The sequence below is a fragment of the Aulonocara sp. 'chitande type north' Nkhata Bay genome, linkage group LG3, assembly GCF_057382095.1.
Source record: "Aulonocara sp. 'chitande type north' Nkhata Bay isolate Kocher_YH1m ecotype deep benthic linkage group LG3, A_spYH_male_GT1.1, whole genome shotgun sequence".
Lineage (NCBI taxonomy): Eukaryota > Metazoa > Chordata > Actinopteri > Cichliformes > Cichlidae > Aulonocara > Aulonocara sp. 'chitande type north' Nkhata Bay.
The window spans coordinates 77,195,912-77,209,456 of record NC_141346.1 but is presented as its reverse complement, the minus strand read 5'-3'; the positions used below and the strand labels follow the sequence as shown (position 1 = coordinate 77,209,456).

General features: G+C 42.5%; 3 protein-coding genes across 3 annotated transcripts in view; 1 reads left to right on the top strand and 2 right to left on the bottom strand.

Moving 5' to 3' along the window:
• The window catches only part of LOC147337074 (stonustoxin subunit beta-like), a 12,416-nt gene extending 7,453 nt beyond the window's left edge, over positions 1-4,963 (bottom strand). The window contains exon 1 of the mRNA XM_086285746.1: positions 4,816-4,963. The gene's annotated coding sequence lies outside the window, so the exon portion shown is untranslated. The remainder of the gene's footprint in view (positions 1-4,815) is intronic.
• The window catches only part of LOC147337073 (protein NLRC3-like), a 96,141-nt gene extending 84,306 nt beyond the window's left edge, over positions 1-11,835 (bottom strand). Inside the window, exon 1 of the mRNA XM_086285742.1 lies at positions 10,665-11,835. Within this exon, the coding sequence (XP_086141868.1) occupies positions 10,665-11,772 (1,108 nt within the window). The 5' untranslated portion in view covers positions 11,773-11,835. The remainder of the gene's footprint in view (positions 1-10,664) is intronic.
• Positions 6,074-13,545, top strand: part of LOC147337071 (uncharacterized) — a 217,957-nt gene continuing 210,485 nt past the window's right edge. The window contains exon 1 of the mRNA XM_086285745.1: positions 6,074-6,384. The gene's annotated coding sequence lies outside the window, so the exon portion shown is untranslated. The remainder of the gene's footprint in view (positions 6,385-13,545) is intronic.

The window sequence follows — 13,545 nt, the reverse complement described above, 5'->3', positions numbered from 1 at the left end:
AACTGCATTAATAATGTTCTTTACAGCATTATTCCATCTAATAATATTTCTCACAGTATTGATATTGCATTAAAGTTATCTATTGAACATGTTCATTTGAGGATCCTTCCATTATGTTAACTTTTATTACAAGTACGGTCAGAAGTATTTCATACACATTGCATATTTGTGCTTATGTCGAGTTGATGTTCGGTTCATTAAGGGTCTTAAGCTTCACTGGCGTGACTGTCCAGGTGATCCATGCTGAGGGAAACTAGAACAGGATGATTGCATGCATGCTTACAACACATATAATCTAGGAATGTGTCAGGCCTGAGGCCTTAACTCATTTGGTGTCTCACTATATTTACTCTACTTGGCAACAGATGACCAGAGACAATAATTAGCCCCAGAGACCCTGAGGGCTTGAAGTTTATTACCTTGTATGGAAGGTGTTACAGAAAAGAGAAGTTCTGTGTCTGTTTATAGCCATTAAACATGTACAAGATGTACCATTAACTGTGACTAATGTCTGGAACATATTTTACTCTGACTATTTTTATTGACGCCAGGGGGGGGGGCGTATACCCCACTGCTTTGTAAGTGTCCACAACATGTATTTTTGTCAGAAGACATAGGCTGATGTTTTCTCCTGTGTGTTAATAAACTCATCGTTTGATTGCACTTCTCTGGGGCCTCCGTGGTTTGTCTCACTGCTCTACATTGATAGATTTCACGACACAATCCACTGTGAGCAGCACTTGGTGATGGTGGGAAGAAGAACTCCCTTTGACACAAAGATCCTCCCAGTGAAAACAGGCTCCAGGAGGAGCATCTACCATGACTGGTTGCAGGGTGAGGGGAAAGAGAAGAGATGAGCTCAGAGAGACAAGAACAAAACAGAGAGACAAAAGTTAAGGACATGCAGTAGTGACATATAAAAGCATCAGGAGTGAAAGGAGGGGAGAAGAAAGCAGAGCATCATGGGAAGTCCACCAACAGCCTGAGCCTATAGCAGCATAACTAAGGGATGGTTCAGGGTCACCTGATCCAGCTCGAACTATAAGCTTTATCAAAAAGGAAAGTTTGAAGCTGATCTTCAAAGTAGAGAGGGCGTCTGTCTCCTGAACTCAAACTGGGAGCTGCTGCCACACCCAGTCCAACATAGCCAGGCTGAGTCGTTAGATTAGTCCAACGTAAAGTCAGAAAGTCATTATTTATGTCTCATTTTAGTGCAAATGTAGAAAAACTGTCCAAAAGTTATTTCTAAATCTGATATTAAACAGTTTAAATGGTGAAAAAAGCTGTAAAGAAAACAGAAAGAGTCAATAAAAGCCTCTTTAGAGGGTCACCAGTTTAAAACTCAGACATTTAAACTGGTGATTCTCCTTCTCTGCTCCATTTCCTCTCTAGACTTCCTGTTCCTAGGAGGGATTTGATTGGCTGAATGTCCTTTTAGCCTTTCTTTAGTTCTTTGGGTGCTAAGCAAAGAGGAAAACACACGAGTCATGTGACGTGACATAAGGAGCGCTCTGATTGGTTGGGATTGACAAACTATGGTGCTGTTTGCAAGCTTCGCTTTGCAGAGGCAAGAAAATCTCTTAGATAGGGATGAGATGCTCCACAGTGACGTTTCCACACTTTGGAGCTTCTGAAGTGCAGATGTTTGGAAACGCTGCTCCAACGTCTGGTTCAAACACTCAGATCACGTGACCTCAGCTGCCACAGGTGGCATACCTGCGGCTTCCAGGCATTGCCAGTCTCCGGAATTCCCATTTTTCATTGACTGGTCTTTTTGACCCTTTTAATGGCTGAATGATGCTTTTATATCACTGCTTCAGTTTATTCCACACACATTCAGTCCTATCAGCAGAGAGAGAGCCACACACTGTCTGTAACATCATTAGAAGATCTCAGTAAAAACAGTAAAAACTGCTTCAAGGACTAAATCAAACAGGCACCAGGGGCCCGTTCTTCGTACCTCGCTAAGTAAGTTAGCTGGATTTGATTGTTGACGATTTCGCGTGATCCTGGATCATTCGGTTCTCCGAAGCTCATCCGGGACTTGCTGTCATAGCAACAGAGCCGTAAGCGTAAACCTGCTCGGGAGCAGGTTTGCTTTATGTAAACAGGATTAGATCGCGGCCACGCAGGTATGTCCGCGTCATTTATACGAAAGCAACAGCGATATTCCACCACTGTTTCACCATAAATAAATAACATCAATGTAACTAAAGATAATGCAGCACTTGATCCTTTTATTGATGTCACACAGATACATACAGGTCATTTCCTAAAAAAGGGAAATGTACTATTAACATTCTATTACATGTATGTGATTATTACAGATGTAATTCATATTTCAGAGTAGTAATTGCAAATTACTTCGTGTAATCAAGATGGGAGACCACGGCTATAAAAGCGAAGGTGGATTTGGGAAGTCTGTCGCAGCCATGTCCTGTCCGTATACGCGAGCAACCCATTGCGGAAGGTGCAAGATTGATAAGGAGAGTCCTCAGAATCCAGCGTATATTGCGGGACAGACAGGATCCTTTAGCTCAGCGCGACAGTGTGCTCATAGAGAGATATCGATTTTCCCGTGAGGGTATTATTCACTTAACCAACTTGTTGACGAGGGGGTGCAGGACCACCACCTGTCTTTTTTTGCTCTGCCCTTTTCTTGGTTGCTGTTATGAACAAACAAACAGATTATTCCAGGGTCTCTTTCCAAGAGACGAAAAGCAATATAAGTGATAAATATTACCATTCTGTAGAATATTCTTATATTTCACTTTTACTTGTTCCCATGTTCTAGTGGGTCCTGTTGTGGCTCTAATGTGAAAGGGGATATAATATAACATATTATAATATAATATAGTGTAATATAATATTGGATAATATAGTGTGAAATGATAAATCTACCCTACCGCCTACTGGTGTTGGCCAGAGGGGCCGATGGCGCAATATGGCAGCCTGGCTTCTGTCAGTCTGCCCCAGGGCAGCTGTGGCTACAACCGTAGCTGCCTCCACCAGTGTGTGAATGTGAGAGTGAATGAATAGTGGCATTGTAAAGCACTTTGGGTGCCTTGGAAAGCGCTATATCAATCCACTCCATTATTATTGTTATTATTAAATTACTTACGAGTTTAATTTGTCAGCAACTTTCTGCCAGCCCTCTCTCCTTGCTTCTGCAGCCTTTGCAGTGTTCCCTTGCGTTCTGATTAAACTGTGAAACTCCTGAAATCCCTCACTCAAGAGTTCTTGCTCTGCTGCCGGAAAATACTGAGCGCGCTCCTTCGACATTTTCGCCGACCAATCAAAGGGTTGCCGATCAATGTTTCTACTATCGACGCGTAGCCCCTGTTGGGCCACCCAGTGATCTCACATTACTTCATCCAGCTGTACTAATCGTCAACAGCAGGTGTGTTCGGAGAACCGGAATAGCGAGCTCACGGTTAGCGCGATGATTTGGTCTTGGATGTGTCATTTGGTCTTGGATGTAGTAAGCGAGGTACGAAGAACGGGCCCCAGTTTTCAGCTCTGTCTGCGCTCTACTTTTTTCTACTTACAACAGAAAATAGGATGTACTGCATTCAGGGATATCATCCTCACTGTCAGCTGTTACTCACAGACTGTGTGTAGAAATACTGAAAATACTGATCCTATAAAAAGGAAAGCTAGAAAAACACATTGATTCCAGGCTCTATTTTCCTTTTTGAGTCTGTCAAATCCAACAGGACTTGTGCAGGTTCACTATGAGCCAAACTCCAGACTGACAGTGAAACATCAGGCCAGTGTTAGAAGGTGAAGTTCAGGAAAGTTTTTTAATGGTTCAGAAGATGTTCAGCTGAGGACGACTTAAAGATGTGCGTGAAATGGAGGCTTCTGATTGGTCAGAATGAGCCTGTGAAAATGGGACAAACTTTGTATAAAGAAAGAAAACACATTTAATCTTTTCATGGAAATGTATCTTTTTCAAAGTGATTCCAAATCAAAGCTAACGCCACGCCAGCTTGTAACTTTGATTGACAGTGTGTAGAACTGATGACACAAACTCCCAGAAAACCTCAAAGTCAACATAACGCATCCAAAGCTTCACGGCTGGGAGCAAAACATGAGGCCAACAAACAGCTGTAAACCTGTGTGCCTATTACAGTAAACACAGCAGTCTGTTCTGTTTGACTAAACTGATGTATTGTGTGTCTGTAGTTGTGTTGTGAACTGTGCTGGGCTCGTCTGTGTCCCCGTTTCACAGAACAGCATCTTCAAGATGGCACAAATGCTTCCAGTGTTTCAGTTTGACGAAGCCTGGCTTTGCCCATCGCTGCTTTTAAAACAGTGTTTGTGCTGCCAAGGACATCTTGTATTGGTCTCATGTCATGAATGGGAGTGTTTCAGGAGGCAGACTGAACCTTTGATGAGTTTGGTGTCTTAAACTGAGGAATGAAAGGACACGAGGAACAAACTAAAGAGAATCTAAAAGAGGCCGGCAGCACATGAGGAAGAGAAACTGACACTGACATAAAGACTGAGGGAAGGACAGAGCCATCTATACAGCTGAGGTCAACACAGGAGGGTCATGTGACACAGCTGAAACTCATCCAGACAACGTCTGACACCAGAGACCATACTTACCAAAATAAAACAGGTTATAATGAACAAAAATGAGTGGAACAGCGGAGTGAACTGAGCAGCAGGAGGGAGGGCGTTTCTCCAAAACATGTGTCCATCAAAATTATGGACAGTCGTGTATATTAAGTAGACTTGTTCAGATTTGTCCAACACTTTTCTCTGTCAGTGTTTCACAGAATATCATCAAAGAGTCATGATAGTTACCATTAGTGTCACTGTGGAGATGCTTATTCCAGCATCACTGACTTCATGGTTCCAGTTTCCATCACTAAGGACTACATGTAGTGATCCTGCTGTTAGCCATGTTAGCATGTTAGCTCCAACAGGTGGTCAGTGTGAGAGCGGTGATATCAGTGACATCTAAACAAGGAAGGAAGAGACTGTTGAAGGCAGCGAGCTGTGACTGCTGTGAACAGTGTCCTCACACTATTTTCTCCCTGTGTCAACATACATGAGGCTGCTTCAGCTGCAACACACCACAAACACCTTTATACAACTAAATATACTCAGAGCGCACTGCTGTGGTTGCTGTGGTAACCATCCATATATCCAGCTGTTTGGGGCCGAGTCTGCTTCCTCATCCTAGGGAAAAACCCTCAAAGTTTCATGTGTTTTTGACTTGAAGCTTTTTGTGATTTGGTTTTATTTGTTGTTCTACACACACAATAATGAAGAGCACATGTTTATAGTGACACATTCAGACCAATGACAACAGTCCATTCACACTGACCTCCCTCCAGCAACTTTTAGGACAGCCAATAGCAATTTTCCTTACTGAGGAGTTGGCAACATTGCCAGGAGCAGTGGGTGAATGGCAGCATCACCATGAAGGATTAGAATAAAAATACATCATCATCCACAAAGAAAACCAGTCTGAGTGTCTGATGCTCTCGTTATAAAACCGCAGTCGCAGCTTGTGGCTACATTTAGCTGGTTTGCTAGTTAGCTGGTCTGCTAGTTAGCTGGTTTGTTCGTTAGCATGGAGCTAACCTAACTCACTAGAACATTTGATGCTAAACTGTCTAAACTGTGTGAACAGCTTTCATTGCTGCTCTGTGTTACTCTCCAGCCTCTCTTTAACTCAGTCCTCTCAGTTTTTTCCTCGTTACAAACTAGAAAACCTTCTTTTTCAGCTTTTCCACACCCGAGCTGTGGCTAAGGTGCTACCAGCATGCAGGCTCGGTCTGTGTCACTCAATAGTTACACTCCTCACCCAGACTAACACCACTCCACAAATTCACCACTAGGAGGCGCTAAAAGACCACATACAGTGAGATCATCACTAAATGTCTGCTGTGTCTGACGTAGGGTTGCCAACCGTCCCTTGAATAACGGAATCGTCCCGTATTTAGAAAGAAAAGTACACGTCAGTGGCGCGGCTGCCCCTCTGTTGGTCTTCCTTGGTCTCTTGTGTTCTGGGGGCCTCTGGATGTCTGGAGTTTTGATCTCCTCCATACCTGCTTCATGCCCTGGAGGACGGGGCTGTGGCCCCCCCACACCCTCTAGCAGATCATTACATGAAGGAACCTTTTAAAAAAAACAAGCGCGTCCATGCTCACAGGTGTACACACGGGTGATCACACCCACAAACTACACCCTTTTTGGCTCCTACCTCAAAGCACACTGTGTTCTGTTGATCTTATGTGCTGCACAATAATGTTTAACATTTAGTATTTACTGTCATATTCCCATATATCATTGTGATGTTGTTTATTCTATTACTCTTGTTCTCTTCTGCTTGTTTTCCTTTTTCTTTCTCAGCAGGTGATCCAGGTGATCGATAGATGCATTTTTTTTTTCCTGCCCGTTCTGTTGGTTTTTGTCTTTTGCCCTTCTCCCCCGTCCCTCTTCTCAGCTGTTTCTCTTTCCCTCTTTCTTTCTCCCCTTCTTTCCCCCAGTCAAGTCTGTCCCGTATTCAGTAAGTGAAAATAAAATAAACAATAAAAGGTGAATCAAATGGACCATTACGGCAAGGCTGGGATGGTCAATTTGGTAAAGTAAATCCGTTGGGCATCTTTCTTTGCCTTTAGACAACAATTCTGATGCAAAAGAGCCAAACGGGACAGGCAGGAAAAAAAAAAAAAAAATAAATAAATAAATAAATAAAAAGTACACGTCCCGTATTGAGCTCCAAAGGGACGCACTTTGTCCTGTAATACAGAGAGAATCAAAAGTAGTCTATAAATGTTAATGGAATTAACGCTTTGTTTGAAAACATAATTCCCAGCCCCTCTCCTGCTTTGTGACCAATGACCTTACGCACGAGTATGACAATTCAGATTACCACTTATCTCATTGGTAGAGGAAAGGTCGCTCGCTGAGAAAATACCAGAAGACAACAGATGACCACAAAAAGAAGCATGGCCAACAGGGAAACAAACGCTGACACTGCGGTGCAAGTCTCGGACGACAGTACACCTTCGACCAGCAATGTTTGTACCCCACCGAGAAAGAAAAAAAAAAGGCTGCATAAGTGCAGGGAGGAATGGGAAAATGAAAACACCTCGCTGGAAAAAGTGCGCGATAACACCTATAAAGCGCACTGCACTGTGTGCCGTCGCACTTTTTTCATAGGCCATGGTGGACTGGCAGCATGCTTCTAGTGGTGGGCACATGAGTGGCATGAAAGCTCAGGGAACCCTTAACCAATTTGTTGTTCACCAGGCCATGGCAGCAGAAGATATGGTATGTAGACATTGTTGTTGTTTTTAAACCCTCTGGTTAAGGTTAATGTGAGCATGTGCAGTGAATATCAACTCTATGTGGCCAGAAGTGTGATAATATAATTTATTTTGTGTAATAAACAACTGCAAGGACAGATGATTACAACGAATAGATGACTAATACATAAAAGTAATACATAGATTAATAATGATGATGAGTTAAGATGCGTAATCATGGGAACAAGCAGGTTTACAAACGCGAGCAGCTGATTAGCATTAGAAAAGCTGAAATAATACCTCAACTGAAGCCAGCTGCACTAAATGCACTTTATGTGCACTGTTATAAGAATGTTTTTCTTTCTATTGTTTTCTATAAATTTATATAATTTTAAGTTAAGCAGGACAGAGTTCTTTTAAAGAAAGATTAACTTATATTCTTTAAAGTTAAGCATGACAGGCTTCTGTTTAAGAAAGAGACCTGTTTTATTGTGTTAATGTTGTCATTTTGAGCTAAAAATAAATGGCTAAATGATCATTTGTTTCCCATGTGTTCATATCACAAAGAATATGCATCATTAAATCAACTTCAAGTCAAATGGTTAAAAAAATAATTTCACACACACAAAAAAGAGCTAAAAAATTCACCACACTTGGAAGGGTGGAGACAACTGGGTCGCCCGGCCCTGGCCACGAGGTGTCCCAGGAAGTTGGCAACCCTAGTCTGACGGTGACTTGGGTTTTTACTAACTGGCTACATGAGCATGATTAGCTGCAGTTCTATCTTTGTAAAAGAGACTCAGCAGCAGATTAGAACCAAACAGAAACATTTCTACTTTTTCTGCAGCACCAGCTGGATGCATGGAGCCTAAACTCCAGTGACAATGAGACACATACAGTGTGACTGCTGTGACTTTACAGCTGGGCCTCATTCACATTGGACTGTGGGAGGAAGCAGAGTATCTGAAGACAACCCACACACACTATCACCCTTATTTAGAGAAGTATAATGAATTAGCTGATAAAGTAATAAATTATTTGATATTTCAATGAAAATACTTTTTAACAATTGTTTAGAAGTCAACAATAATAGTTAAATAAAAAGAAGCGTCAAATCAATAAACACGCAATAAAACCTTGTACAGCTGAAACTCATGTAGACAATGTCAGGGGAGGAAGTAAAACTAAACCTTTGACACCAGAGATGAAAACTACCAAAATAAAACAGGAAGTTAATAACAACCATGAGTGGAACACCTGAGTGAACCTAGTAAAGGGAGAATACATCATCATCCACAAAGAAAACCAGTCGCAGCTTGTGGCTGCAGTTAGCTGATTTGCTACTCAGCTTGGAGTTAACTCAGTAGAACATAGAATGCTAAACTGTCTAAACCAGGGGTGTCAAACATATGGCCCGTCGGCCAAATTCAGCCCCTGAGATAATTTCATATATCAGTTATTAAAGAATTTTCAGGGTTGCTGATATTCCATGGCAGCAGGGCTGGGACTTTATTCTGATGGACACATCATGTGGCCAATCACATTAAGAGACAGCCTGGGATCATGCCACTATTTAAAGAAAGGGATGGGGGCAAACGTTCAGAAGAAAGCAAGCTTAGTGGTACAGGCCTGGTACACACAGACACAGGTTTAAATTCAAGCGTGTCAGGAAAAAGTGAAAGCATAAAATGAGCAGCATCTGGCTGAATTTCAGTGATATTGGAGACCACAAAGCTGAGTGCAGAATTTATAAATTAGAAGCTGGATAAAGTGATACCCATTTTCCATTGTGAAGGACAAAAGGTTTCAAACTTGTCCAGGCCTTAAGGTCATGTCCGTTCTCTTCTTAGTGGTAGTAAATGTATAAAATTAAGACTAATGAAAACACTGAATTAAAATTGCTTCCTTTAAAAACACCAAGCTTACAGTTCAGTTTTGAATACTACATATATAAACTATATATAACAAAGTGCCTTTGAATGGCAAGGATGCAGAAATGTCTGTATGTAGCACAGAGCCAGTGCTCACGGTCTGAATGAGTGTCACAGACCTGAATGTGCATTTAAAGAAATTTATAATTAAATTTCTAATTATGATCTTCAGCACCCAACACCATGACTATGTACATATTGTCGGGTGTAAGAATATTTGTGTTGTGTTCTGTGGATTCAACTCTGCAAACTCATCAGTAATTTCATCAGCAAGTTTCTACTTAGACAGCAATAAAACAGAAAGCAGTTCCCAGGAACTACTTCTTGTTTTAGAATCTTTCAACATAAGAGTACTTTGCACATCAGAACACCCCCATATCTCCTCTTATTAAAGGATTACCTTATTATTAATTTGCTAATTCTGCCAGTTGATTACAAAATGCTTGATCTCACCTGAGAGTTTCCAGTTTGCAGTGTGGATTCTTCAGTCCTTCAGACAGAAACTTCACGCCTAAATCCTGCAGGTTATTGTTACTTAGGTCCAGCTCTCTCAGATTAGAGGACTGAGAGCTGAGACCTGAGGACAGAGCTTCACAACTTCTCTCTGACAGGTTACAGAGACTCAGTCTGAAAAATAACAGAAAAACAATTTAAAAAAAACTTACTTTTGATCAAGTGTAATGAGATTACATAACATTTAGCAATATTCCATTCTCTTTTTGTCAAGAAAGTAACGAGCAACATGTGGAAACAATCAGAGAGAGAACAGAGAACAGAGCAGTAAAAGAACAGTGGATAGTTCAATAGGCTTTTGGTATCAACAAAACGTGCCAAATTTCTTTATTTTGTCATCGTTTAAGAAGAGTTCATGATTAAAACTCAGATAACAACTCAAGGCCAGGTCTGGGTGTAACTTTGATGACAGTTACACCCAGAAAAATTTCAGAAATGCCGACAGGTATTCAGTATTGAACAAAATGAGTACTGATTATCACTTAACAGTTGTATACACTTTTCAGACACCAGCACTCATAACTGTGGTTTTGGGGGTTATTTTGTTAGTGGTTTTAGTTGATCACACCTGCTTTTTGTCAACGAGCATATGAATACAAATGTACTTACAGAGCTTTGTTGGAGGCTTTGACCACTGGCAGCAGCCTCAGAAGAGCCTCCTCTGAAGCAGAGTATTTCTTCAGGTCAAACACATCCAGATCTTCTTCTGATGACAGTAAGATGAAGACCAGAGCTGACCACTGAGCAGGAGACAGTTTATCTGTGGAGAGACTTCCTGATCTCAGGGACTGTTGGATCTCCTCCACTAGAGAACGATCATTCAGTTCATTCAGACAGTGGAACAGATTGATGCTTTTCTCTGCAGACAGATTCTTACTGAGCTTCTTCTTGATGTACTGAACTGTTTTCTTATTGTACTGTGAGCTACTTCCTGTCTGTGTCAGCAGACCTCGTAGGAGAGTCTGATTGGTCTGCAGTGAAAGACCCAGGAGGAAGCGGAGGAACAAGTCCAGGTGTCCATTTGGACTCTGTAAGGCCTTATCCACAGCACTGTGGTGGAAGTGTTTCTCTACAGATTTTACTTCTTTTTCAGGTTTTTGTTTCCAAAACAATATAGACCATATGGACTTTGTTTGTTGTTGTTCCAGCAGATTGAGTCCAGAGTTGATGAAGGTCAGATGGACATGAAGAGCAGCCAGAAACTCCTGAACACTCAGATGGATGAAGCAGAACACCTTGTCCTGGTACAGTCCTCTCTCCTCTTTAAAGATCTGTGTGAACACTCCTGAGTACACTGAGGCTGCTCTGATATCGATGCCACACTCTGTCAGGTCTGATTCATAGAAGATCAGGTTTCCTTTCTGCAGCTGATCAAAAGCCAGTTTTCCCAGAGACTCCATCATCTTCCTGCTCTCTGGACTCCAGTGTGGATCTGTCTCAGCTCCTCCATCATACTTGACCTTCTTCACTTTGGCCTGAACCACCAGGAAGTGGATGTACATCTCAGTCAGGGTCTTGGGCAGCTGTCCTCCCTCTCTGGTTTCCAGCACATCCTCCAGAACTGTAGCAGTGATCCAGCAGAAGACTGGGATGTGGCACATGATGTGGAGGCTTCGTGATGTCTTGATGTGGGAGATGATCCTGCTGGCCTGCTCCTCATCTCTGAATCTCTTCCTGAAGTACTCCTCCTTCTGTGGGTCAGTGAACCCTCTGACCTCTGTCACCATGCCAACACAATCAGGAGGGATCTGATTGGCTGCTGCAGGTCGTGTGGTTATCCAGAGGCGAGCAGAGGGAAGCAGTTTCCCCCTGATGAGGTTTATCAGCAGCACATCCACTGAGGTGGACTTTCTAGGGTCAGTTAGGATTGTAGTTTTGTGGAAGTCCAGAGGAAGTCGACACTCATCCAGACCATCAAAGATGAACACAACCTGGAAGTCTTCAAAGCTGCAGATTCCTGCTTCTTTGGTTTCAGTAAAGAAGTGATGAACAAGTCCCACCAAGCTGAACTTTTCCTCTTTCAGCACATTCAGCTCTCTGAAAGTGAATGGAAACATGAACTGGATGTCCTGGTTGGCTTTGTCTTCAGCCCAGTCCAGGCTGTATTTCTGTGTTAAGACTGTTTTCCCAATGCCAGCCACTCCCTTTGTCAGCACTGTTCTGATTGGTTCGTCTCTGCCAGGTGAGGCTTTAAAGATGTCTTCTTGTCTGATGGTTGTTTCTGGTCTGTCTGGTTTCCTGGATGCTGTTTCAATCTGTCTGACCTCATGTTCATCATTGACCTCTGCAGTCCCTCCCTCTGTGATGTAGAGCTCTGTGTAGATCTGATTCAGGAGGGTTGGGTTTCCTGCTTTAGCGATGCCCTCAAACACACACTGGAACTTCTCCTTCAGCTTAGACTTAAGGTTACGATGACAAACAGCAGCTGGAAGTTCTGAATAATAATAATAAAAATACAACTTTAACAATCATATTTTACAAAATGCTGATGACAATTTCTGACCCACTGAGAAATGACCGAACACACTGGTGTCACAAGTCTCTCATTTATCCAGCAGCTTAAATCTTTAGATAAATCCTCTTACGTCTCTGCAGACGGTCAGCCAGCTCCTCCTGCTTCATTCTCCTCAGGAAGTCCACTGTGATCTTCACAAATGCGTCTCTGCTGTTTCTCCTCTGCTCATCATCCTCCCTCTGAAACTCCAAGCACTGGGGCTTATTTGGATTCAGAGCCTTTTGGATCTTCTTCAGCTCGTTCTTCACAAAAGTGATGATGTTGTCCTCCAGCAGCTGGAACAGAATACTTTATGAATGACCCACCACTCTGAACTTCAGTCTCCACAACATCCACTTCTTTACCATCAAGGGGCATATCATCCGCGAACTCTTTACCAATTATAAGTTTGACTTTATCTGATTAACTGAGACTTTGTCCACAACTCCATGATCCCAAAACGTTGATGCTGTTCATATGAATGCAGCGATTTCAGTGGGAGAAACATTTCACTGGTGTTCAGAGCTGAACTACCAACAGGTTGATGATCAAAGCCAGAAACTTGGAGATGTTTCAGGTGACTGAGTTGATCGTACAGACAACTGGTCTTAAAGGTTCACTCTGTTTACGCATACAGATCAGTATTTAAGGTTTGACTCTCATCATCCACTGGGGCACAAACTGGGCGTCATCAGGACGCTACAACACAGAACAAACACCATCCCCACAGACACAGCAGCCAGCGAAGCAGAAGAACTTCACATCAAGAAGGTCCTGAGTAAATGTGAACGCTGGTTTGAGGGCGGAGTCAAGGAGGCCATTTATGTGAAAAGGAAAGACCATCTCTGAATGAAGGAGGGGCCTAAGGGTACAACTGTCACCATCTTACATGCTGTGATTGCAGCCATTCCCCAGCTCTCTGTGAACTGGACTCATGACCATTGATCAACAACCATTGATCAATGGTCCTGACAATATGCGTACCAATGATCAATGAACTGACCTCCCAGCCCATTGTTCCTTCAGTGGGCTGGTTTCAGTCATACAAATGTCCTGTTTATGAGATTGAAACCTGCAGTCAGCTGAGACTGAAGAAGTCACCTGATGATGATGAAACGTTTCTCCCACTGAAAACATCCAGATGAACAGAATCAAGCTTTTTGGGATTTACGTACCTGGATGATTGAGCATCAAGACACAACTCTGTGACTTTTCTCAGATGAATAAATCCTCTCCTCCAGCTTTGTTTACATCTACCAGCCCTGTGGCGCTGCCCAGGGAAATAATCTATGTGAGAGGTAGAAAGTCATACAGGTGTCTGCTCCTGCCTTCAGTT